The sequence below is a fragment of the Cheilinus undulatus genome, linkage group 14, assembly GCF_018320785.1.
Source record: "Cheilinus undulatus linkage group 14, ASM1832078v1, whole genome shotgun sequence".
Taxonomy (NCBI): domain Eukaryota; kingdom Metazoa; phylum Chordata; class Actinopteri; order Labriformes; family Labridae; genus Cheilinus; species Cheilinus undulatus.
The window spans coordinates 46,151,988-46,179,129 of NC_054878.1; the positions used below are offsets into that span (position 1 = coordinate 46,151,988).

The window sequence follows — 27,142 nt, forward strand, 5'->3', positions numbered from 1 at the left end:
TAAACTCATAATATTATGAGAATAAACTCATAATATTACAAGAATAAAGTTGTAATATTATTAGAATAAAGTCATAAAATTACAAGAATAAAGTCGTAATATTATAAAAATAAAGTCATAATATTACAAGAATAAAGTCGTAATATTATTAGAATAAAGTCATAAAATTACAAGAATAAAGTCGTAATATTATTAGAATAAAGTCATAAAATTACAAGAATAAAGTCGTAATATTATTAGAATAAAGTCATAATATTACAAGAATAAAGTCGTAATATTACGAGAATAAAGTCATAATATTACAAGAACAAAGTCTTAATATTACCAGAAAAAAAGTTGCAATATGAAGAGAAAGATGTCGTCATATTACAAGAATAAGGCTGTAATCTTACAAGGAAAAAAGTTGTAATATTACGAGAATAAAGTCGTAATATCATGAGGAAAAAAAATCATAATATCATGAAAATAAAGTAGTAATATTATGAAAAAAGTTGTAATATTACGAGAAAAAAAGTTGTAATATTACGAGGATAAAGTCGTAATGTTACGAGAATAAAGTCGTAATATTATGAGAAAAAATTTGTGATATTACAAGAAAAAAACTCGTAATATTACAAGAATAAAGTTGTAATATTAAGACATAATATTACGAGAAAAAAACTCTTGAACATTACGAGAATAAAGACATAATATTATGAGAATAAAGTTGTAATATTACGAGAAAAAACTTGTAATATAACGAGAAAAAACTTGTAATTTAACGAGAAAAAGGTTGTAATATTACGAGAATAAAGTTGTAATATTACAAGAATAACCTCGTAATTTTACAAGAATAAAATACAACAAGAAAGGCAGTCTGCCGCAGTGCTGCAGATCTACGTTGGAGTATTGTCCTGATTCTGATAATAATTTGATACTGATGTGCCAAAAGATGAAGTATTTCCTTATTTGTGAACCAATTTTTAAGTATAGCTTCACCACATGCTCAGCACAGCTCATTTTAAATAAGGCAGCGCCCCGGCAGACTTTCTTTCTTGTAATATTTTTTTCTCGTAATATTACAACTTTATTCTTGTTATATTATCACTTTTTTTCCTCATTATATTATGACTTTATTCTCGTAATGCCAAAAAAAAAAAAAATAATAATAATAATAATAATAATTCTTTTTTTTTTTTGTTTTCTGTCCATGTGACCCTAATACTCTGTTGTAGATTTGCACCGGTTGGTTTCCGTGTCATGATGTTTGAAATCTTCTTCTCGTAGTTTAAATGTACAGCAAAAAGTGGCTCACAGGTCACTTTCAAACATTTGAAAAAAAGGAGTTTACGTCCGTTAAACGGCTCGTGAGAAAAGCTTTTGTTGGAAAATGATTGCTCTTCACGTTAACCTTCGTTAGCCGCCGCTCTGCTCCCCTTTAAACCCGTGACGCCCAGTTTGATGCATGTAAATCACAATGAGATAAAAAAAGGTTCAAGCTTACAATAAATAAATAAATAAATACACTAGAATGTGCATACATTAGCAGCTATAAACAGTACATCACATTATGTCAGATCATATGAAAATGTACAAAACGTGAATGTTCCTTAAAACTTCTGAAAGCAAGGCAACAATCAAAAATAAAAATCAAAGATACTCATGGAGTGGAGAACAGCAGACGAAACTAAATGGTAGATTACAGCAGCAAATAACAACCTTTTCCCCTCCGTTTCTCTTCCTATGTTGTTTTTGCTTTGCATTTGTCGTCAGGGCCTCAGGTAGGGCTACACCTGGATGCCCTGAACCGCCTGTTTGATGTTCTCCAGCAGCGCCTTGTTCTCCGGGCTCTGGTACTGGTCCTGGTGAGTGTACATGTCTGTCAGTGTACTCACATAAGTGTCAAAGTTCTGTTCATTCATTGGCTCCTGTAGGGGGGAAACAAACCCAGCGAGACACCAACGATCAGAGAGGTTAGGAGAGGAGGGCGGGTCACAGATAATCAGAGAATTACCCATCAATCACTGCAGGAAAGGAAACAGGCGGGCAGCAGGGGAGGACTGGAGAACACCTGCTCGACTACATTCAAAGCTATGAAGGACATCTACACTTCCTTTACAGGGCAACACTGAGCATGCAAAAAAAATCAGGACAGGATGGCGAGCTGGTGGATGGTGACGAGAAACATGGAGACAAAAGCTGGGAGGCAAATGTCAGAAAACAGATTCTCATTTCTTCAGGAAGACGCCATTAATAAGAAGCTTTGTTAGTTTTTATATAGATTTATACTGATGCAGTCTGGGTTTCTGTACAAGTACAAGTATGCATATGGCGTACCTCAGGGCTCAGTTTGAAGCCCACGTAATTTTTAGCTCGTTTCATTGAGTTAACCCTTTCCCGTCTCCTGTTGTCAATCAGTACATCGCTCCTGACCTATAGGAGATTATAGTCCCAGTCCCTACAACTTTAGTGGGGGCCACACTGCACAAATTTAGTCCTATAACATTGTCACAGCTTATAGCAGTGATAACTCGTGGCTCTGGAGCCACATGTGGCTCTTCTATGTCTTCATTTGAAATATTTTTCACACTGAAAATCTTATAAAAGGTCAAGTTTGACCTCAGACCTCAGCAAGCTACACTCTTGTACAGCTATAGCTTTAATTTTCAACCTTTATTTTTGTCTGTATATTTCTATTCCCCTTATTTTCAATTTTCACCCTTATTTTTCTTTTTTGTGCCACTTTTAATCAATTTTTGTGCTTTTTAAGCCCATTTTGCCACATCTTTTGCTACAATTGTCCTATTTTTGGCTCTTTTCAAGCAATTTTTGCCTCTTTTATCCTGCTTTTTGCTATTTGCAATCCCCCCCCCCCCTTTTTTGCCATTTTTTGCCACTTCTTGACCATTTAAGCTGCCTTTTGTCATTAAATGACACTTCTTTTCCCAATTTTTGCCACTCTTGCTGCTTTTTGACCATTTTTCCCACCCGTAACTCATTTTTCTGTTCATTTTGCCACTTTTACTCCTCATTCTTGCCATTTTTACCCAGTTTTTACAATTTCATGTCTGTCTGCCCCTTTTCACCCATGTTTTGCCCGTTTCTTTGCTGCTTTTTGAGCATTTTCCCCGCTTTAACTTAGTTTCATTGCCACTTTAACCCCTTTTTGCCATGTTCCACTACTTAGATTGTGGCTCTTGCAAAGGTATTTTTCGACAGTTTGGCTCTTTGGTTGAGCAGGGTTGAGTAAGACTGGCTTATGGTCTAATTTTGGCCCATCAGGGATGAGAAACACTCCCATACTGTGACCAAATCAGTGACATCTTCAAGATGCCCCATGGCCACAATCAGACAAGACTGCTATGTTGAGATTTTCTTGCATCTATTGTCTAGGTTTAAACTTACATCACATACTCTGCCTAAAAAAGTACTGACCCCCCCGGTTGTTTAACTCTTTCATTGATTTTACAAATCAATCAAGGTCAAAAGAAATTTTTTACTAAGTAAGTGACTGCATAAATATCCCCTCCTTCAGAGTGACTGAGCTAATCCAACAGAGGTCCAGACAGTTGGTGCTGGCAGTCTCACAGTTAGTGAAATGAGGATCAGCTGAAAGATTGTAGGGATTGTAGGATAAAGACACCTGTGTCTAGATGCTCCAGTCACTGGTTCATCAGTATTCCTGGCTACCATTACACCATGAAGACAAAAGAACACTCAGAGAAAAGGTGATTGAAACGTCTGAGTCAGGGGATGGAGACAGACACATCTCCAAGTCTCTGAACATCCCCCAGAGTTCAGTTAAATCCATCATGAAGAAATGAAGGAATATGTCACGTGTAAATCTGCCTAGATCAGACCGTCCTCACAGACTGAGTGGGCGTGCAAGAAGGAGACTAGTGAGAGAGGACACCAAGACACCTATGACTACTCTGAAGGAGGTCCAAGCTTCAGCAGCTGAGATGGAGAGACTCTGCAGACAACAACTGTTGGCCGGGTTCTTCACCAGTCAGAGCTTTATGGGAGAGTGGCAAAGAGAAAGACACTGTTGAAGAAAACTCAGATTCAGTCTGGACTAGAGTTCACCAGAAGGACTGTGGGAGACTCCATGGTCAAGAGGAAGAAAGTTCTTTGGTCTGATGAGACCAGAATGGAGCTTTGAGACCATCAGACAAGACGCCAAACACTGACATCACCACAAACACACCATCCCCACTGTGGAGCACGCTGGTGGCAGCATCATGCTGTGGGGATGCTTCTCAGCAGCATCATGCTGTGGGGATGCTTCTCAGCAGCATCATACTGTGGGGATGCTTCTCAGCAGCATCATACTGTGGGGATGCTTCTCAGCAGCATCATACTGTGGGGATGCTTCTCAGCAGCATCATACTGTGGGGATGCTTCTCAGCAGCGTTGTGCTGTGGGGATACTTCTCAGCAGCTGGCCCTGGAAGGCTTGTAAAGGTCGAGGGGAAAATATGTGTGTCTGGACTTGAAAAGGACTGCTCACTCCTGATCCCTGATTAACCTGACAGAGCTTGAGCAGTTTAGCAGAGAAGAATGGGGGTGAATATTTATGCAGCCACTTATTTTACATTACAGATCTTTCTTTAATTGACATTATTTGTTTATGCTATGACATTATAGAGAGTATTTTGTATTTTTTTGGTCAAAAAGCCAAATTAAATTATATACATTGAATCAAAAAAAGGGTAAAACATCCAGGGAGGTGAGTAGGTTTTGTTAGGTGCTGTATCAGGAACATTAAGGGTTGTTCAGTTTCATAGGGGACAGGTACTTGATTTCAGGGTTGGAGGTAAAAGTTAGGATTAGACTGAGCTTGAGTCGTCTTTGTAGAGGTTTTATGGTTTCTTAACCAATGAGATCAACTCCTGTCGTCCTGAAAACTAAAATAATTTAATGTGAATCTAATTTATCTAAGAGGAAGCTTGATTGTCCCACCTTTAATTACTGACACTTTGTTAGCATATTTACATATAGAATAGAGGTCTACTTCTGCTAATTTAAAGGCACTTGTAGCTTCGTCAGTGTGTTTTATGTCTCCTTGGTTCTATGTAAATATCTGGTTTACGTTCTCGTACTCTGCGTTTCTCGTGGGTAGTGGTGATGTGCGGACGCCACAGTGGGCTGGAGGACAAGTAGGAAGGGGAGGGATGACAGTGCAGAAGAGAAGGATAATTGGATAAAGGATAAATGGATCTCTTACTCTGGGAGGCATCTGTAAACAGCAGTTATGCTTTACTGGGGCCTCTTTCTGTGGCAGCGGTCTCTACAGGAGAGGGTGTACAGAGAAGTCTATTAGCCCTGCTGCGGTACCCGAGGCTTCACAAAGTACACCGAGAAAATACCAGCAACGTCCGTCTTAGCAGAACATTTCACAGTTTGTTTGAGTGCATGTTAACTTTGGCGCCTCAGTTGGTAAATGAAAGTCTGATCCAGTCAAGAGAAGAGCTGGAACATCTCTCCTACCAAGAAAAGCTTCCAATCAGGCTCTTTATTCTCCTTTAATAAAGCTCTGCTGCTAATCTCGCCACCAGCCACCGTTGTTTACAGGCTTGCAGTTTGACTGAACCAGGCTGTAGCTAGCATCTACCTTCTTAGTTATTCATTCAAAGATGGGTCCACCTGAGGACGGACATGAATCTGACAATCCATCTGCAAGGTTAGCTGTATTCTTGCAGGCCAGCATCTTCAATGATGAAATACTGGTCCTGGATCTGCCCAGGAAATTCTCCAGACTCAGATTTCAAACTACTGAATAGTGAAGAGGGGGCAAATTCAGCCTTTTCCTTTGGTTAAAGGACGTTTCTATCAAATTACTAGCCCTCTGAGAAGAAATGGACTTCCTTACTTTGGGGGCTGGGAAGCGTCATCCATATATTTACAGGTCTAAGCCAGCAGCCACAGATTTCACTGGAAACCAGGAATAATGTCCTCCCACATCTACTTTTCCAGCCATGGTTCTCCTCATCAGACACAAATTTAGAGCTGGTTTCATGAGGATGAAAGTGAAACTCCCTGATAAGACGGACATTTATCTGCAGTAAAACAGAAAACTGTTGGGATCTGAAGCCCAGAGTCCAGTTATCAAGCAGCTTTGATTAGTTCTGTCCAAAGAGAGCTTATCCAATTAGCCCCAGTCTTCTTTCTACACCGAGACAACATGAGCACTGAAACTGAAAGAGTACAAAGACAGGGCTGTTATCCTGGTCTCAAACTTGGTAATGAAGAGTAAAGCACAGAAGAAGCACAGCATGGACCGCCGGGATCGAAAATAAAGAAGGTGGCAAACAGAAAGAAGCAGATGAAGAAGAAACCTGAGTGTTGAAGGCTGGAGATGAAGGCTTATTAGACACGTGGGTCGTTTAGCTTCAGCACAGAAAAACACATACACAACAGTAAAAAGTTAACCTTTAACACCTGCAGTTAGTCCTTTAACCCCTGCAGTTAACCTTTAACCTCTTCAGTTATACCTTTAACCCCTGCAGTTATACCTTTAACCCCTGCAGTTAACCTTTAACCTCTTCAGTTCTACCTTTAACCCCTGCAGTTAACCTTTAACCCCTTCAGTTCTACCTTTGACCCCTGCAGTTAACCTTTAACCCCTTCAGGTACCCTCCTGAGGACTAAAGAGCTGAGATCTTGGGTAAAAACCGTCACCTTTAGGTCAGCCTCTCTGACTGCCTGAGGTCAGACCACATGATCAGACTCAGGTTTGACAAACAGGTGGAACTAGTGAGGGAGATCAAAAAGGAACACAGGAAATCAAACTTCAAAATAAAACAGGAGACACTAGAAACTGGACTAGAAAATAAAACAAGAACACAGTGAGGTAAAGAAGAAAATAGGAGGAAACTAGAAAGTAAACTCTGAGTAATGATGGGGCACAAGAAGGTGAAATAAATGAACCTGTTAATGGGAATGTACAACAACTCAGAAAATTCTAAAGATGTTATAAAAAGTTTATCAGAGAGGTTTTATATCTAAACTCCTTTGGATGTCAGCTCTGTGTGCTTGGAGTTTATCTGGAGGATTAAACGGACAAAACTACTGGATTTTAGAGCAAGGAGAGCTATTGCTCTGTAGGAAAGTACGGATGCACCTTCTATGAAACGGTTAGTTGGTGAAGTTTATTTCAAACATGTCCAAAAAAAACAAACAAAAAAAAACCCAACAAAACATAACAATGAAAACATAGTCATGTACCTTCAGGAGACACATACAAATTTTGAAGCGAGAGATGAAACAAAACAATTACAGAAACACTTAATGGTCAAGATTAGGCTACATGTTTGAAAAGGACTGGAAAGAAGTCTAAACTTATTTAATCCCACCCCTTCTTAATACATTACTTAATAGAACTGTTTATTATCGGGTGGAGAAAAGAACTGTCAGGGGGCCCAGTGGTTTGAGCCACGCCACATGTACGCGGACAGCACGGGTTTGAATTTAGTCTGAGGCCCTTTACCGCGTGCCCCCTCCCCCCGTCCCTGTTTCGACTCTATCCACTGTCTTCCTCTATCAAAAAAAGGGACAAAAATGCCCAAAATAAACCTTTGAAAAAGAGAGGAAAAAAACCCTCTCAGAGTGAATCGGACTGAAAGGTAGGGCTGAACAATTTGGAATTTCTAAAGTTCCTCATCTTACTTCCAACAAACAAACAAAAAAAATCATTCTATACTATAACAAACACAATATGAGATAAAACAAGGGTTAACCATTTTTGAAAAATACTTACTGTGCTGATTTTGTAAATCGAATATGAATTCTTGTATTGAAGGGAGTGACAATTTTTATATCATTCTTGTATTTAATTAGAAAAATGTACAAAAAAGGAAGAAAATATGATTAGATTATTCTAAAACTGTAACTTGAATGGCTGCATATGTCATGCAGAAAATCTCTGCTGGAAAAAAAAGTGTAAACTGGTATTTTGGCAAAAATTTCAGGTTAAAGAAACATTGCACCTTCTGCGATTTGAAAATTGCAGCAGGCGTTATTATTATTATTATTATTATTATTATTATTATTATTAATCTAATTTGCGATTAATTGCCCAGCCCTACTAGAAAGACTAACTTAAACTGCTGGAGGCACCTGGTACATGAATATTATAGGAACCAGACGTTTGGGCCTCACCTGGAAGGAAATTATAAAAGTGTGGGGTGTTTTTGTCCTGTTTTGATTTTATTTATTCATTTTATTTTCTCATGTAAGTGCCCTTTATTGGATTTAAATGAACATGCAAGTTTAGCACAGGTGTCTACATGCATGTATGTATAAATAAGTCATCCTGTGTGTTCTTCTTTTCAGATTGCTCAGTAAATGTTTGATTTTTAACAATAATAACAGAAAAATCTTTAAATATATTTGAATAAAAAAGAGGAGGAGTCACTGATTAGACTGAATAGTGATCAGAATCTGGACCATGACTCTGATCACTAACGGATCATGTAGTCTGACCTCAGCTTCCAGAGCTATTAATCATAGCTGAAGACCAGTGGTTCTCAACTGGTGGGTTGGGACCCAAAAGTGGGTCGCGGAGCAGTTTTCAGTGGGTCTCGACTAGGAGACAGAAAAAAAAATGGTGGCAAAAGTCCTGAAGTCCATTGGGTAAATTTAAATATTTGATCAATAATTCAACTAATTTATCTCCTCTTCTTGCAATAAACGGCTACTTTTCCTGTGATAATGAAGTCATTATCTGGAAAACTGGTAAAAATGACCACATAATGATGGGAAAAGAGGGTATAAATGTGTCAGTTGGTATCAAATATCAGGCTCCAAACTGAAACATATTAAATCAACTAAACCCGAGTTGTTGAAAATGTTTCAGAAACTTGGGTGGCAAACTGTCGTAACACAGACTGGTGGGTCCTGAGGCTAGAGCAGTTGAGAACCACTGCTGTAGAGGAACATTTCTCCATCCCAGCTTTCTAAACGCTGCAGTAAAACTCTAAAAGGGTTTGTATCTGAGTCTAAGGTGACTGTAGTTTGTCTTACCATGTGTGGAAGTTGGATATTAGCTAAGCTGTTGATGAGGGACTGGCTGAGGTTGGCCAGCTCGTGCAGCAGCGAGTCGTTCTGCTGTTCGATCACCTTGTTCTCCTCCTCGATGGACTTCAGGTTGGTCTCCATGGTTGTGATCTGCCACACCAAAGCAGAAATCATCAATCATACTATTAGATTTCATTTTTATACTACTTTTAACATGGAGGGAGAAACCCAGCGGGCTCTGAGATCTCATTATCACAAGCAAAAACTCAACTCTTAGTAAGAGCTTGAATTTCTAATCAGGATTTTTCTAACCACTCAGAATGAACCAGAATTACCCAACAAAACCAAAATCTCACTTCAAAACTGTATGTAGAGTCAATGGGGAGTTTGCATGTTCTCCCCATGCATGTGTGGGTTCTCTCCGGGTACTCCGGCTTCCTCCCACCACCAAAAACATGCTCATTAGGTTAACTGGTAACTCTAAATTGCCCGTAGGTGTGAGTGTGTCTGGTTGTCTGTCTCCATACAGTCATGGACAAAAGTATTGGCAACCCTGGAATATTTCCAGAAAATACACCATTTCTCCCAGAAATTGTTGCAGTCACAAATGTTTTTGGTATACATGTGTTTATTTCCTTTATGTTCATTGGAACAACACAAAAAACTGAAGAAAAAAGACAAAATTGACATAATTTTACACAAAACTCAAAAAATGGGCCGAACAAAATTATTCTCCCCCTTTTAACACTGTGGCTAAATCATTTTATTTCCAGCATGTGATGCTTATTTAAACTCACCTGTGGCAGTAACAGGTGCTGGCAATCTAGAAATCACACCTGAAGCCAGTTAGAATGTCTAAAAGTTGACTCAGCCTTTGTGTTGTGTGTCTGTGTGTGTCACACCAAGTATGGAGAAGAGAAAGAGGAGCCCAGAATCGTCTGAGGACTTAGGAAGCAAAACTGTATGAAAATATGAACAATCTCAAAGTTAAAGACCATCTCCAGAGATCCTGAAATTCCTCTGTCCACTGTGTGTAATATAATCAAGAAGTTCATTACCATGGAGCTGTGGCTAATCTCCCTGGATGTGGACGGAAGAGAAAAACTGACAAAAGAATGCAACGCAGGATAGTTGGAATGGTGGATAAACATCCTCAGTCAACTTCCACACAGATTCAGGCTGTCCTGCAGACTCAGGGTGCAAAAGTGTCAGCTGGGACCATACGTGGTCATCTGAATGAGATGAAGCGCTATGGCAGGAGACTGAGGAGAACCCCACTGCTGACAGAGAGACATAAAAAAGCCAGACTGGAGTTTGCAAAAATGTACCTGAGTAAGCCTCAATCATTCTGGGAGAACATTTTGTGGACAGATGAGACTAAGGTAGAGCTTTTTGGAAAAGCACGTCATTCTACTGTTTACAGAAAACAGAATGAGGCCTACAAAGAAAAGAACACAGTACCTACAGTCAAACATGGTGGAGCTTCAAGGATGTTTTGGGGTTGTTTTGTTGCCTCTGGCACTGGGTGCCTTGACTGTGTGCAAGGAATCAAGAAATCTGGAGACTATCAAAAGATTTTGGGCCGCAATGTAGGGCCTAGTATCAGAAAGCTGGGTCTGGGTCAGAGGTCATGGGTGTTCCAGCAGGACAATGACCCCAAACATACCTCAGAAAGTACCAAGAAATGGTTGGAGACAAAGCTGGAGAGTTCTGAAGTGGCCAGCAATGAGTCCAGATCTAAATCCCATTGAACACCTATGGAGAGATCTCAGAACTGCTGTTGAAGAAGCACCCTTCAAATCTGAGAGACCTGGAGCAGTTTGAAAAAGAAGAGTGGTCCAAAATTCCAGCTGAGAGGTGTAAGAAGCTTGTTGATGGTTAGAGGAAGATATTGGTTTCAGTTATTTTTTCCAAGGGTGTGAAACCAAATATTAAGTTGAGGGTGCCAATAATTTTGTCCGGCCCATTTTTTGAGTTTTGTGTAAATTTATGTCAATTTTGTCTTTTTTCTTAGATTTTTTGTGTTGTTCCAATGAACATAAAGGAAATAAACACATGTATACCAAAAACATTTGTAACTGCAACAATTTCTGGGAGAAAGAAATTTTTTGGAAAAATTCCAGGGTTGCCAATACTTTCGTCCACGTCAGCCCTGTACAGGGTGTACCCCACCTCTCACCCAATGATAGCTAGGATAGGCTAATCGAGCACCAAGATCTTGGTTGGATGAAAGCTCGTCAACCAACGGACCAACCAATGGGCCGGAAGGTGTCAGGCTTAGTATTTTCATAGTTAAGGGCATGTCTGAGTTTGTCAAGAGGTTTAAGACCTGCCTCAGCTCTACCTCTGGTCTGTTTCTAGGTCGTTTAAAAGTCAGGTAGTGTCCTCATCCTTAACACGGCGACCGCCACTATGAGGCATTAAAACCTGGGTGATGTCACTGAGAATACGTCCATGTTTACACAGTTAGAAACCACCTTACTTGTGTTCGCAGTTTGATCATGTCTGACTCCACTTGATTGTTGGACTCGTTCAGATCTTTGATTTCTTCATCCAGCTGTTTGATTTCTTCATCGTTTTCGATGCCTGAAAACAAAAAATGAGCTTTAATTCTCCTGAGTCTGTTTCATGTCTGTCAGTAAGGTCAGGGGCTGGCTCTGACCTTTGCTCGCTCTCTGCTTGATTGTCAGCATGTCCACGCTGCTCATCCTGGCTTTCTTCATGGCTGAGGTGGCACGGGGACAACCGGACAGACTGGAATAAAACACAGCTGTCGATTAAAGTCAGCTGAAGTTGGTTTTGTTTTAGCAAAGACAGGAAACTATTCTGTAAAGAGGGGAATAATGACGCTAAGAAAACTTGACAAGAAGAAAAGCTTTGATTTAGAATAAATGGAAAGAAAACTAAGTGAAACGAAGGCCCGCCCACCTTCGATGGGTCAGGAAGCTCCCGCTGACGTGTCCCGAGCCGTCACAGCCCGGGGTCGGGCAGGTCATCCCATCCGTCTTTCCAGATTTCCAGACAAACTGTGAGCCGTTGACGTAGCTGTCCTTCTGCCTCTTTGCAGCCAGGGGGCAGCCTGACGCACTGCGATGGGAAGCGTACTTCCCTGTCACATGACCCTGACCGTCACAGCCAGGTACTGGACACCTGAGAGGGACAAACATAGACCGTAAACATTTTCATACACCAACAGTTTTAACCTAAATGACTGTGTAAAAACGAGGGTTTTCTTATCTGACAGCACTGTTTGCTACTCTGAACACAGCACGCTTCTCAGTTCCACCTGAACTGATCCATCTGCCCAGCATGATGCTAAATACCAAAACCATAAATACCAGTTTCCTCATTTATACAGACCTTTAAATGATAGAAACTAAACATGATCATTAAGGTGCTTTTGCAGCCCTGTAGAGTATTTTGGGGCATCTCCTCACCTCCTCCTCCTCCTCCTCACTGAGGTCTGAGGGCCACATCACCTTAACCCTGAGCAGCATGAAAACAGCCCACTCTGAAGAAACTCCTCCAATCTCTCAGTCGTCCCCCTCCGGCGTCCCTGAACGACCTTCCCCGTGACATTTGGACTGATTAAAATGAGCCGAGCGTCGTCAGACCGATCCCCAGCCCAGCTCAGGTTCAGCTTAATTTTAATTTCTCTGTTAATGATGACTGTGGATGGAACAGCAGCAGCAGCAGCAACAGCTGGCTGCAGACTGACACCAGCTGAACTTTGGATTATTCACAAGGTCGTATTGGTTTAACATTACGGCTCTGCTTTAAGTAAATGTCAGACGCTCACTAACCTTTGCTGCTCTCGGCCTGCTGGGAGTGAGAGGTGAAGAGGAGGTCTGACCACTGTGACTCTTTAAAATGTTCTTAGCTAAAGTTAGAAAGGTCAGCAGCTATCTGTAGATGGATGGGTCCATCATGAGCATGGACAAGCAGCCTTTACCTTAATATACTGGATAAATAATCCACTTACATTACTGTAAATATGATTGTTATGGACATGAGCTTTTACCTTAATATACCTTATAAATGCTCCATGTACATTACTGTAAATATGATTGTTATGGACATGGGGACTTTACCTGAATACACTTAATAAATGCTCCACTTACATTACTGTAAATATGATTGTTATGGAGACGAGCTTTTACCCTAATATACCTAATAAATGCTCCATGTACATTACTGTAAATATGATTGTTATGGACATGGGGACTTTACCTTAATATACCTAATAAATGCTCCACTTACATTACTGTAAATATGGTTGTTATGGACACGAGCTTTTACCTTAATATACCTAATAAATGCTCCACTTACATTACTGTAAATATGATTGCTACGGACACGGGCCTTTTACCTTAATACACTTAATAAATGCTCCACGTACGTTACTGTAAATATGATTGTTATGAACACGAGCTTTTACCTTAATATACCTAATAAATGCTCCACTTACATTACTGTAAATATGATTGTTATGGACCTGAGGTCTTTACCTGAATATACCTAATAAATGCTCCACTTACATTACTGTAAATATGATTGTTATGCACAGGGGGCTTTCACCTTGATACACTTAATAAATGCTTCACTTACATTACTGTAAATATGATTGTTATGGAAGTGGGGCCTTTACCTTAACATACCTAATAAACGCTCCTCTTACATTACTGTAAATATGATTGTTATGGACATGAGGCCTTTACCTGAATATACTTAATAAATGCTCCATGTACGTTGCTGCAAATATTGATTGTTACGGACATGAGGCCTTTACCTGAATATACCTAATAAATGCTCCACGTACGTTACTGCAAATATGATTGTTACGGACACGAGGCCTTTTACCTTAATACATTTAATAAATGCGCCACTTACATTACTGTAAATATGACTGTTATGGACACAAGGCCTTTACCTTAATATACCTAATAAATGCTCCCCTTACATTACTACAAATATGATTGTTATGGACACGGGGCCACTACCTTAATATACCTAATAAATGCTCCACGTACATTACTGTAAATATGATTGTTATGGACATGGGGACTTAACCTCAATACGAATAATAAATGCTCCACTTACATTACCTTAAATATGATTGTTATTGACGTGGGGCCTTTACCTTAATATACTTAATAAATGGTCCACTTACATTACTATAAATATGATTGTTATGGACACAAGGCCTTTACCTGAATATACCTAATAAATGCTCCACGTACGTTACTGCAAATATGATTGTTATGGACACGGGCCTTTTACCTTAATACACTTAATAAATGCTCCACGTACGTTACTGCAAATATGATTGTTACGGACACGGGCCTTGTACCTTAATACACTTAATAAATGCTCCACTTACATTACTGTAAATATGATTGTTATGGACAAGAGGCCTTTACCTTAATATATATCTAATAAATGCTCCAGGTACATTTCTGTGAATATGATTGTTATGGACACGTGTCTTTTACCTTAATACACTTAATAAATGATCCACTTACATTACTGTAAATAAGGACGTTCTATCTTATAAAGGCTGTGAAACTATTTTATAAATATGTTGTATTTTATTTTATTATATTGTGTTTTTTAGTTTTTTGTGAAATCTATTTTCATTTTCGTTTATGTATTCGTTTTTGTTATTATTATTTTTAATTATTTACTATTATTTTATTTTGTTTTTATTATTATAGATATAAATATTTGTGTGTAGTATGACGTGAGATCACAGATATGCATGCTTTATTTCTATTTTTCTATACTGTCTGGTCATAGGGAAGGGGTTTTGTACGATGTATTCAAATTTTCAATAAAATGTGTTTAGAAAAACATGTAGTATAGTATTTCATTTAGGATGTGGTAGAGCAGCACTCTAAGATAGTTTATAAAGAAAATCAAGTTTACTTCTTTCAGTTTATATTTCTTTAGAAAAACACTTGACTCTTCTAGAATAACAAAGAAAGTTTAGAAAAATTAAAATGAATATTGATTGGAATTTTTACACTTAAATATCTCATTTTTGCTGATTGCCATGTTTATTTTCAACTACTGATATTAAAATACTTTGATTTTACTTTCTGAAATGCTTTTTGTGTCATCTATAAAATGAACTGCACACTTTCCTTGCAAAAAAAAAAAAAAAAAAAAAAAATTTCATGGTCGTGTTCCCGTTGATCCTCTGTAACACTCCCCAGGTTATCTCAGACTCAGGTCTTACTTGATTGGCTCCTGGTCGTCCTTGTCTTCTTTGCTGTGGAGGATTTTTATGCCACTCTTTTTGGCTCTGGGACAACCAGACAGACTGCAGGAGAAAACACACAAATGTGATGATGTGTATACAGGAGAACTTCATATTCTTTGTCCTGGTCTGCAGACAGCAGTGTACTTCCTGTACCTCCTGTGGGAGGCGTAGTTTCCCGTGATGTGTCCTGATCCGTCGCAGCCCGGAGTCGGACACCTGAGGCATAAAACAGGAGGGTTAACCAGAAGCTCCACACATGGGCTGTTACCTGAATGAATGATCTGCATGCAGCTGGACTCCATCTGAACCTTCAGCCTGTTTAGTGTGTTTGAGTCTGCAGACTCACTTGAGCTCTTGTGAGTTTGCCGCCATCATCCCGCGGATGTTTTTGTCGGCTAGCTGGCAGCTTGACAACCTGCAGGAGGAAAACAGACACTAAATGAGCATGAGTGTCATCTTTGTTTCATGTTAGAGTTTATTTAGGAGCACTAAAACACATGTGAAGGTGGTGGAATATGTGGATAGACTTCCAACAGGAGGCACAGAAAAGAGGAGAGGTGCATATCTGCAGTCTTCTCAGCAGAGACGGACTTTATTTAGCCTCTCAGCTGTAAATGCATCCCCAGACTCACCTTTTTATGGACATTTAAACCAAAGCACATTTCTTAGTCTACTAAATGAGATTTTCTTCCCTGTGTTTAAGGTTGTTTTCGCATCAGGGACCTGTTTCATACTGTACCTGAGCTTGACTCCGCCCCCCTCCCCTGTAAAAGTCGACCTAAACGTTGCTGTAGGAAGAACTTCATGCATCCATTCATACAACTTCAACCCGTTCTGCTTTAACACATCCATGCAGTGTTTATGTTGATTCTGGAGCATCTCTTACGTGATGAGCTCCTTCTTTCCCTCCTTGCACGGCGGGTACTTGTGGTGTTTGGGGCTGGGCATGGTGACCTCGGCTGGGTATCGCTGCTCGTCCAGCAGCTCCTGGAATGGGTCCAGCTCGTCGCTCTGGTGAAAGGACGAGAAATAAGCAGACTACAGCACATCACTACGGGCTCTATGGGAACATCTACACAGATTAATACACCTGATGACTCTACATTAAGATTTAGAAATTAAAAGAATCACAAGCAGCCCTTCTACTTCTGCACCTCTCTGTTTCTGCCTCTAGAAACCTTAGAAAGAAAACGCATACCCACGATGTTTACATTCTATTTTTCAGTAAACTGCAGGAATGATGGGAAAACTTTGTTACAGTACCATTTAAGTTGCTGGAAAATCCTCCTAAATATTCATGTTTGGCTGAAATGTGAACCTTATTCTCTCCTTTGATGCTTTATATTTGATTCAAGAAGGATGAGGTATTTTAACTTTTAACTAGTCACTTTCAGGAGTTTATTTATTTATTTAAATCCTCACTGTGATCAAGAATCTCATTTACTGATAAGACAGGCAGCAACACATTTAACGGAGTGAAAGACATGAAACATGAAACATAAAACCACTAAAAGCACAGAGAAACCAATCCACAGTCACAGAGAAGGAAGCCATCCACAGATGAATTGTCCTCCAACACTTTAAATCTACTTTGAAAACTATTAAAGCAGACCAGCTCCCACAGATATATGTAATCCTGCTGAACCATCCCACACTGAACACAGAGAATCTGAGCAAAAGGAAACTTAACTTCATTTAATCGTTATTTCAAAAATAAAAATCCACGTTTCTGGCTTAAATAGATACACCTTATTATGAAGTAATTTATATTTGTTCAAGCAGGACACAGCGATCTTTCTCCTGAACAAGAACAATATGAATTTCCTTTTGGATTAATGAAGCATCCATCCAGCCATCCATCCATCCATCCATCCATCCATCCATGCATCCATCCATCCATCCATGCATCCATCCATCCATCAATGCATCCATCCATCCATCCATTCATCCATCCATCCATTCATCCATGCATCGATCCATCCATGCATCCATCCATCCATCAATGCATCCATCCATCCATCCATCCATCCATTCATCCATCCATCCATCCATCCATGCATCCATCCATCCATCCATGCATGCATCCATCATGCATCCATCCATCCATCCATGCATCCATCATGCATCAGTCCATCCATCCATCCATCCATCATCCATCCATCCATCCATCCATCCATCCATCCATCATGCATCTATGCATCATCCATCTATCCGTCCATCCATCATTCATCCATCCATCCATCCATCCATCCATCCATGCATCGATCCATCCATCCATCCATGCATCCATCCATTCATCCATCCATCCATCAATCCATCCATCCATGCATCGATCAATCCATCCATCCATGCATCGATCCATCCATTCATCCATCCATCCATCAATCCATCCATCCATGCATCGATCCATCCATGCATCCATCCATCCATCCATCCATGCATGCATCCATCATGCATCAGTCCATCCATCCATCCATCCATTCATCCATCCATCCATTCATCCATCCATCCATGCATCGATCCATCCATGCATCGATCCATCCATCCATCCATCCATCATCAATCCATCCATCCATGCATCCATCCATCATGCATCTATGCATCATCCATCTATCCGTCCATCCATCATTCATCCATCCATCCATCCATGCATACATCATGCATCAGTCCATCCATCCATCCATCCATCATCCATCCATCCATCCATCCACCCATCCATCTATCCACCCATCCATTCATCCATCCATCCATCCACCCATTTATCCTTCCATCCATCTATCCATCCATCCATCCATCAATCCATCATGCATCTATGCATCATCCATCTATCAGTCCATCCATCATCCATCCATCCATCCATCCATTCATCCATCCATCCATTCATCCATCCATCCATCAATCCATCCATCCATCCATCAATCCATCATGCATCTATGCATCATCCATCTATCCGTCCATCTATCATTCATCCATCCATCCATCCATCCATCCATGCATCCATCCATCCATCCATCCATGCATCCATCCATCATGCATCTATGCATCATCCATCTATCCGTCCATCCATCATTCATCCATCCATCCATCCATCCATGCATACATCATGCATCAGTCCATCCATCTGTCCACCCATCCATCCATCCACCCATTTATCCATCCATCCATCTATCCATCCATCCATTCATCCATCCACCCACCCATCCATCTATCCATCCATTCATCCATCCATCCATCCATCCATGCATCCATCCATCCATTCATCCATCCATCCATCCATCCATCCATCCATCTACCCATTTATCCATCCATCCATCCATCCATCCATCCATCCATCCAGATGATGTAAATGTGTAGATGTTGAATGATGTTCAGAGATCACTGCTGGGATTTTTTTGTTGTCTGATAGATCTTTGTTGTTTGTTATGTTGGACATGTTTGCACCATGAGTGAAGAAAGCCTGACAGTTAGTTTGACGGTCTACTCCTTTAATTGGAAATGTATGTCCACTTTGATAATTTCCTTACAGGGTGAAGTTGAAGATGGATAATACTGTGTCCAGAAGCATCTTTTACCTACATAGTTAAGGACTAAAAGCATATGAATGAAGCTCATTTTGTAGAACATCACTGTAAAACTAAGTTAATTTTACAAATGATGTTTTACAAAGACTAGTTTTGTTCCATCTACATAAACAAGACTAGGTTAAAACCTAGTATATGGCTGACAGCAACTGTCTGGGATGCCTGTTGAAATGCCTGACTGGTAGAGTGATTTTGTCATTATTATTACATATATGAAATATGAAACTGTACAGAGACATGTGTCAGACTTCACTGATAGAGACAGACAGGGTCACTAAAGATGAATTTTTATGTCAGATATAAGTCTTAATGGTAGTAATTTTATATTAACAATAAAACACTAACTGTTATTGAAGTGCTTATTCTAAGATAAAATAAAAACTGCAGCAGGTTTCATGAACATTTCTAATTCTCCTCAGACAGGTGTGTAAGGGTCTTTATATGTGCAACATTAAGCTGAATTTCTACTTTAGTGTTCCTATTGTTTTATTTTATCCGTTAATTATCTATAAACACACATTTATCATATTCCCTGCAAATAAAGATGTGCTAAACGTTTAAGTAGCATTCTCTTAACGCAAATGCGGAGATTTTAACATTTATTTGTGCCCCATAATCATATAGTATTAAGGGAATATTTACAGAGTATTTTTTTAACATAGCACACACCCCTGGCTCACGCAGAAACAAGGACACACACAGCTGGAGCACACACACACAGCACTGACACGCTGATCCTCCACGGTCAGAGAGGAGCTTTAAGAGGAGAAAGCTCTGCTGTTTATCCTCCAGTATTCTGAAACTTTTACCCTCAACAGATAGAAGCCTGAGGTCTACACTACCAACATGTTAGCGTGCGTTTCCGTGTATGTGTGCGCGTGAGTGTCTCATTTGTGTGTCACACTTATGAAGCATAAAAGCAGACGAGGAGAGCAGCTGACACTGCTGTGGAAAAGACATACATAAGCACTGACACAAGAAGTTCCCTTTTCCCCCTCAAATATCACATAATCATGCCAAAGCAGGTCAGCGGAGGATTGAAAACATCTTTCCCAACATGAAAAGCTTATAGGGTTGTTTTATTCTTTGTCATACATAAATTTCATACATATATGTGAGTATTTAGAGCAGTGGAGGCAGCCATTAGAGGGCTTTCAGCACAAGTAAGTCTGTTTTCCTCAGATTATTTTCCCATGCCCTTAGTAAAATACAAAGACATCCAGAGCATGACCTGGGTTGTGTCAATCCTCCTTCCCGCCCAATGGGGCCCAAAGGTGGGCGTACTCGCCATTACACATCTTACTTCAGCCTCAGATTTTCACCCAAACATGCCTAAAACTTCTGCACACTACTGTATGTACATCTAATCCTGACACTGTCAGAGCTGCACCATTTCACCACTTGTGTTTGACAGTTTCAGTGTTTTTGTCTCCTTTAAACCACCAACACGAAAGAACTTCCCTCTGCTTCTGCTCCGCCCACTCTGGATCTTCAGGTTAATCTGACTCATGATAATGTGTAGAATAAAAGCGTCATGCTCCTCCTGCAGGTCTGCGTCTGTGCTGCAGTCCTCTCTGCAGTCCTCACATCACACCTCCTCAGCAGGGAGCTCCAATCGTTCACAGGACTGTCTGCAGAAAATCCCATCAGCCGGCGAGCTCGGAGCCCCCACACCCCCCCTCCCCTCGTCCTCCTGCTCCACCGCCACCATCACGCCTTGCTTCATTAACAAACACAATTACTCTCCTGATTAAAACCTTTCACTCCAGTGCCTTAAATCCAACCAGGAAAATGTAGCAATTTGCTGCATGGCCTGTTCTGTGTGCTATCAGATCTTTGAGGATTTAAGGCGTGCAGATGATCTATCATGTTTTACTTATGTGTTAACGCTGTAATTCAGCATTTTAATGCTCCAGCTCCTAGAAGGATGGACACAGTGTGCATTCTGACCACATGAGGGTGCAATAAGCCTACAGCGGAGACAGGGAAGCTCTGAACTAGAGAAATTAGACATAAACTTATTCTAAGAGTCACAAATCTGAAATTAAAATAAAAATCCTTCTCATGAGTTAGACCAGCGTGCAGATCTGTTGGTGTTATATTTTTATGTCTATATTCCAGCTTTCAGTGCTTTAGCATGTGAACCTTTGGCAGGATGTGACTTTTTTCTTTTTTGCAATAATCACGTCTGCAGACAACAGAGCTAAAGCAAAGAGTTTCAAGCATATCCTTTCTGTGCTCACTCTGTAAAGTTTTATTCTAGCTTTAAATTGATGAAAACAGTTGTTGATACTTTGAATAACCTCAGAAACTGTTCCTGAACCATGCCTCAACTTTACGAAAAGAAAAATTGCTTGTCCTTTCTTGCAGGATCCAACCATGGTTCTGTGGCCCTCCATGGGCCCCTGTAGAGGGCCGGACCTCAGAAAGCATTCACCTTCAGCCCCCTGATGTGCCCCCTCTTGTGAGTAGAGATGCAGTGATTGTGAAACCAGGGGGTTGTTTAATTCATCTCATTCTTGAGCATAAAGATGGACCAGAGTTTGTCCAACAGCTGATTTTTTCTCTTCATTGATTCAAGAGTGAGCTGAGCTAGATTCAAGATTTAAAGGGGACATGTTTTACCCCTTTAAGACAAGTTTATATCATCTCTGAGGTCCACAAAACATGTCTGTGAAGTTTGTTGCTGTAAAAACACTCCAGTATTGATTTCTGCATGTCTATAAACTCCTCTGTTTCAGCCCTGCTCAGAACCAGCTGTTTCTGTGTCTGACTCCGCCCCCTCTGTAAATGGATGTGGCTTAATGGTTCTGGCTCTCCTGATCCACCTGAGTGGAGGATCAGGAGAGGAGGGCGGAACTTCCTTCCAAGCGGGAACCTGGGGGCGGGGCCAACTCCTCACTTGACATCATGAGGGGAAACTCTGAGAACGGCTCATTTCAGCACACATTTTCTGAAAGGTGGAGAAGGGGAATGGATTTTTCTGGTACTTGAGGGGACTGTGGACAGGCCAGGGGCATGTTTTTGTTAGAAAAGCCTGAAAAGTGATTTTTGCTTAACCTTTAGAGCTCACAGCTATTTTTATCACCATCATGTCTCGCCTGGACTTTTGTCTTAAAAAGCTTGTAAAATATCAACCCTGTGGTGCACAATCAAGCTCTATACATCTTTTTTTTAGCAGGACAACCTGGGCTTTAGGAATATATCTACTACAGTAACGTCACTTGAATGATGCAAAAGTTATAAGACTCTAAAGACAAAATAAAAAAACAAATTGGAATTTGAAACTCAAAGATTTTCATTGATAACACAGTAAGCAATAATGACAAAGCATTTTCTTTGCATATACTTGTTCTCCATCTCTTGGGGACAAAACAGTGAAAAAATAAACATTCTGTGACTAACAGTTTTCAAAATATCTGAATAAATACAAGAGAAAGTCCATGTACTTTTTTGCAGTTAGATTAATTTTTGCCGTTCCTTTAAGCAGTAGAGAAGCAACTGGTTGACCACAACTCCCACAATGCTTTGCATCTAAGTTGCCTTCAACAAATATGGTGCAATCCAAAGAAAGCCAAAGTAAAATATTGAAAATGGATTAAAAATGGACAAAAAGATGCTTATTATCGGATCTAACGCCGTGGGTTTAATATTTAAAGGTCCCGAAAGTCACTGATGTTCCGGGCTCGCTAGAATGGCTTCCTTAAGGGCTACAGAGACATCGATGGTAGCAAACGAACGGCAAAATGATCAGCTTTCAGAGGGAAAAATAGTGTCTACAACGTATGGTTCAACAGTTATTAATGTTTTTCTAAACTGTGTCACTTATTGTTGTATACGCAACCCTGTCTTCAGAGACCCCGGGAACTCAGTCAAGTTCTGGGCTCACTAGAAAATGTTCTGTTAGAGCTACAAATGCATGAAGAAAGTATTTAGAAAGGCACAACACAGAGCTTTCACAGGAAAAAAACAAGTTAGTGCCTCTGACTTGTGGTTCAAAAGTTACCAAGCAATTTACACAGATCCATGCCAGTGGAGCTCTAAGGTTAATATGTCCCCTTTAATTTGAATGGAGGATATAAGCACTGACTACTGATGCTGCTTAATGCCACATTGTTGGCTGAAGATGCATCTCTGTGGACAGAATCAAAAGTTTGATGCCTTTTATATGTTAAAAAACATGGAAATATGGTGTTAAATCTGTAGTTAAATCTACAAAAACTACGCTGACCTTTAAGGCCAGACAGAGTCGAGAAAAAACTGACAATAGGACTATGTAATCAATTTTAAGGAAGAAATATTTCAGGATCTCGGCATAAAAGGTTCAAATTGGGTTAAAATCCTCCATTATAGTCTATGATTACTGCAGAATGAGCAGGCCCGATCTCACAGCCATGGGAGAGTGACTTTAAACCTTTCTGTAAATCTAAATTATCTAAGAATATTGCACATGTAAGCGCCTCTGCCCTTTCCCTACTCTTCTCCTGTTTGCACGTATTCTCTCTTTAGCTCCAGACTGACGAATATTAACACAGCATGATTCACTGGTTTGGCAGGCTGCGTGGTTCTGTACATTTCCTGATGCCTTCAGTCATTGAAGGTAAACAAACACACACTCCGCATCGTACTGCACTCACAAATCTGACTTTTATGTATGTAAAAAGATGCAAAAATTATGCGCGCTAGCGAGCAGTAGTACGCCCTCGCAAAACAAGTTCACAACTTCACCGTGCTGCTTTTCAGCCGTGCTTTAGCGGACATCATCCCTTTAAACAGCTTATCAGCAGTAATCACAGCTTAATCTATGCAAAAAGCCTTAAATATAAACTCAGGCTTCTTTAAATCTCCTCATTTCATGCCTCCAATTACCCATACTTTAGGGACACGCTGTTGAAATATTAAATTAGGTGGTAAAACTTCTCAAAGAGAGCAGGAAGAGCATGACAACATTTAGACATTATTACAGTTTTGGCTTTTTCTGTTACTAATTAATGCAAAAGTAGCATTAATTTCTAAATGAGATGTTTAGGGTGGAATTAAGAGTAAAAGGATTTCACTCTCCTCCTCCATGGCTGAACTTTACCCCCAACATGCATCAGTATGCGTCAGAGTAAACCCATCCCTCTGTGACTGCTGAGAGCTTCAGACCAACATTTCTGATGTAAATCCGTGTTAACCTTTAGAGCAGGGGTGCCCAAATTCTTTTCAGTGAAGGGCCAAAAATGAATCGGGGTGGAGGGTTGTGGGCCAAAACTAACATTCATGTTGCAGTGCAAGAAATTAAATGTGCCTATAGCATAATTGTGCAAAATAATAACTCATACAAAGTAATTTTGAAAATAAATGACACTATTCTTAATGGTGTTTCACAGCATGAAATTACTTAACATCCATATGGCACAAATACTAATTGGGCATACCGCCTTGAAATCAATTTCAGTAAAAAAGTACTCATGTTCCCAACTATTTTTAAACTTTCTCTTATCAGTGTGCCACTGCCTCACATGCTCCAACTCTGCCATGACCCCAGCCTCTTCTCACTGACTCACTCTCTGGTCATGGGCTTCCAGATCTGAGCTGATGGGAGCTCAACAGCACCACTCTACCCCCGATGTAACACAATGTTAATTTGTGGTCAGGAGAGGAAGTTCAACAGTAAATATTGAAAGAAATATTTAGACTGCTGGCAGTGGGAAAATAATAATTAAAAAAAAATTTAAACATGGGCAGCGGGCCAAAACTAATAGCTCGTGGGCCAAAGTTGGCCCGCGGGCCCCAAATTGGACAGCCCTGCTTTAGAGCTTAATGCTCATTAGTTTAAGTCATTTTTCACCTTTAAAGCAGTGGTCTAGCTGACCAAAACTAGTCCATATAGAGCAGTGGTTTTCAAAGTGTGAGGCGGGCCTCCCCTGGGGGGCGCCACAAAGTTTCAGGGGAGGCGCGGATCCATAAACCAGGAAAAAAAAGTGATTTTCTTTGCTAACTTCTGCTGCATGGAGCAAAATGAATAGACTGATAGTTACTTTAAGGCAGTGATACTCAACGTGTGATTTTAGTGGCTCTTCAATGTCTTTATTTTAAATATTATTCTCCCAGAAAACCTTAAAAAAGGGAAACTTTTTTGCCCCTTTATGCCTTTTGTTGACACTTTTCATCCATTTAAGCATCCTTTTGTCGTTAAATACCATTTTTTTCCAACTTTTCCCCATTGTTGCCACTTCTTTTTTGCCACTTTTTTCCAATTTTTGCTCTTTTTCACTTTTTTTGCCATTTTTCACCCATTTAAGCATCCTTTTGTCATTAAACACCACTGTTTTCTACTATTAGCCCATTTTTGCCACTTCTTTTTGCTAATTTTTGCCCTTTTCACTGTTTTTAAAGCTGAATCTTTATGTGGGTGGGGGTCCACTGAATGGATAATTTTCTTAGGGGAGGCTCACTCTCACACACTTTAAAAAACCCTGACATAGAGTAATGTAGACCTTCCAGTTACCTCCTTGTGGTCATGCTCGTCTCCCAGGCGTTTGATCTTGGTGTAATCGGCGGACAGATCCCAGCAGTCCGTGTCGCTCAGCTGGTAGCAGCGGCTGCTGAGCAGAGCCTGACGCTGGGGCGACATTGGCTGCAGGGGGGTCAATACTGTCCCGCTGCCCTCCGGACCGCCGGGCTGACCAGCAACGTCCACGGCACCGCTGTCATCCATGTCGCCAACCGGACTCTGATGGAGGAGACGGTGATAAACCCGAGGTTACATCCAGGAAATTCACATTAAAGAGAGCCACATGACCACAGCCCTTAGAATCAAAGGGCTTGTCTATGCAGCATTAATGTTTTATAAAGATAGGAAGCTAAAATGATGACATCCTGACGTTATCTCCACTGCACATGTCAAGCTCCAGAGTCACCATATCCTACAGTTCCCATAATCCTCTGAGCCTCACTCCAAACACCTGTTGCATAAAACTCCAGTCTTGAAAAGTTAAGTTCCTAACAAAGTTTGTTGTCTGTAGCCATCCTATAATCATACGGGAAAGGTCATTTATCCAGAGTACAAACCAAAATTCAAAAAAGCTGGGACGTTTTGTAAAATGTGAATTCAGAAACAATACTCAGTTAAATACAGCACTAAGACAAGATATTAATTATTCAAACTGATTAACTACATCATTTTTTGGAAAAATACTCAAATTCTGAATTTGATGCATGCAAAATGTTCCTAAAAAGTGGGGACAGGCACAGGTTTTCCACTGTGCCCCCTTAACTTTTCTTCTAACAACACTGTAAGTGCTTGAGGACTGGAGACATGAACTGTTGAAAATTCAAAGTGGATTTCTTTCCACCCTTGTTGATGTTCATCTTGAGTTGCTCAACAGTCAAGTCTAGGCCTCGCTGTCTTTCACTGTGAAGCCATGCTGTTGTAACTCTGTCAGAATGTGTCATTGTCTCACTGGAGTAAGCAGGGACGTGCATGGAAAAGGACACCGTCTGGATGGAAGCAAATGTTCCTCCAAAAACTGTATGTACCTCTGAATATTAATGCTTCAATCACAGATGTGCTAGTGACCCATGCCACAGACACTAAAACACCCCCAAACAATCACAGATGTGCTAGTGACCCATGCCACAGACACTAAAACACCCCCAAACCATCACAGATGTGCTAGTGACCCATGCCACAGACACTAAAACACCCCCAAACAATCACAGATGTGCTAGTGACCCATGCCACAGACACTAAAACACCCCCAAACCATCACAGATGTGCTAGTGACCCATGCCATGGACACTACAAACACCCCCACACCATCACAGATGTGCTAGTGACCCATGCCATAGACACTAAAACACCTCCACACTATCACAGATGTGCTAGTGACCCACATCATAGACACTGTAACACCCCCACACCCTCACAAATGTGCTAGTGACCCATGCCATAGACACTAAAACACCCCCACACCATCACAGATGTGTTAGTGACCCACATCATAGACAATAAAACACCCCCACACCCTCACAGATGTGCTAGTGACCCATGCCATAGACACTTAAACACCTCCACACTATCACAGATGTGTTAGTGGCCCACATCATAGACTCTAAAACACCCCCACACAGCACATATGTGCTAGTGACCCATGCCATAGACACTAAAACACCCCACACCATCACAGATGTGCTAGTGACCCATGCCATTGACACTAAAACACCCCCACACATCACAGATGTGCTAGTGACCCATGCCACAGACACTAAAACACCCCCAAACAATCACAGATGTGCTAGTGACCCATGCCACAGAC

General features: G+C 40.5%; 1 protein-coding gene across 1 annotated transcript in view; it reads right to left on the reverse strand.

The window, feature by feature from the left end:
• Positions 1-1,191: 1,191 nt before the first annotated feature.
• The window catches only part of myt1la (myelin transcription factor 1-like, a), a 155,530-nt gene continuing 129,579 nt past the window's right edge, over positions 1,192-27,142 (reverse strand). The window contains exons 16-26 of the mRNA XM_041804476.1: positions 25,333-25,557; positions 16,145-16,296; positions 15,605-15,673; positions 15,412-15,474; positions 15,235-15,318; positions 11,925-12,146; positions 11,659-11,750; positions 11,479-11,582; positions 9,003-9,146; positions 5,206-5,268; positions 1,192-1,907 (exon numbers count right to left, since the gene is read on the reverse strand). Of these exons, the coding sequence (XP_041660410.1) occupies positions 1,767-1,907; positions 5,206-5,268; positions 9,003-9,146; positions 11,479-11,582; positions 11,659-11,750; positions 11,925-12,146; positions 15,235-15,318; positions 15,412-15,474; positions 15,605-15,673; positions 16,145-16,296; positions 25,333-25,557 (1,359 nt within the window). The 3' untranslated portion in view covers positions 1,192-1,766. The remainder of the gene's footprint in view (positions 1,908-5,205; positions 5,269-9,002; positions 9,147-11,478; positions 11,583-11,658; positions 11,751-11,924; positions 12,147-15,234; positions 15,319-15,411; positions 15,475-15,604; positions 15,674-16,144; positions 16,297-25,332; positions 25,558-27,142) is intronic.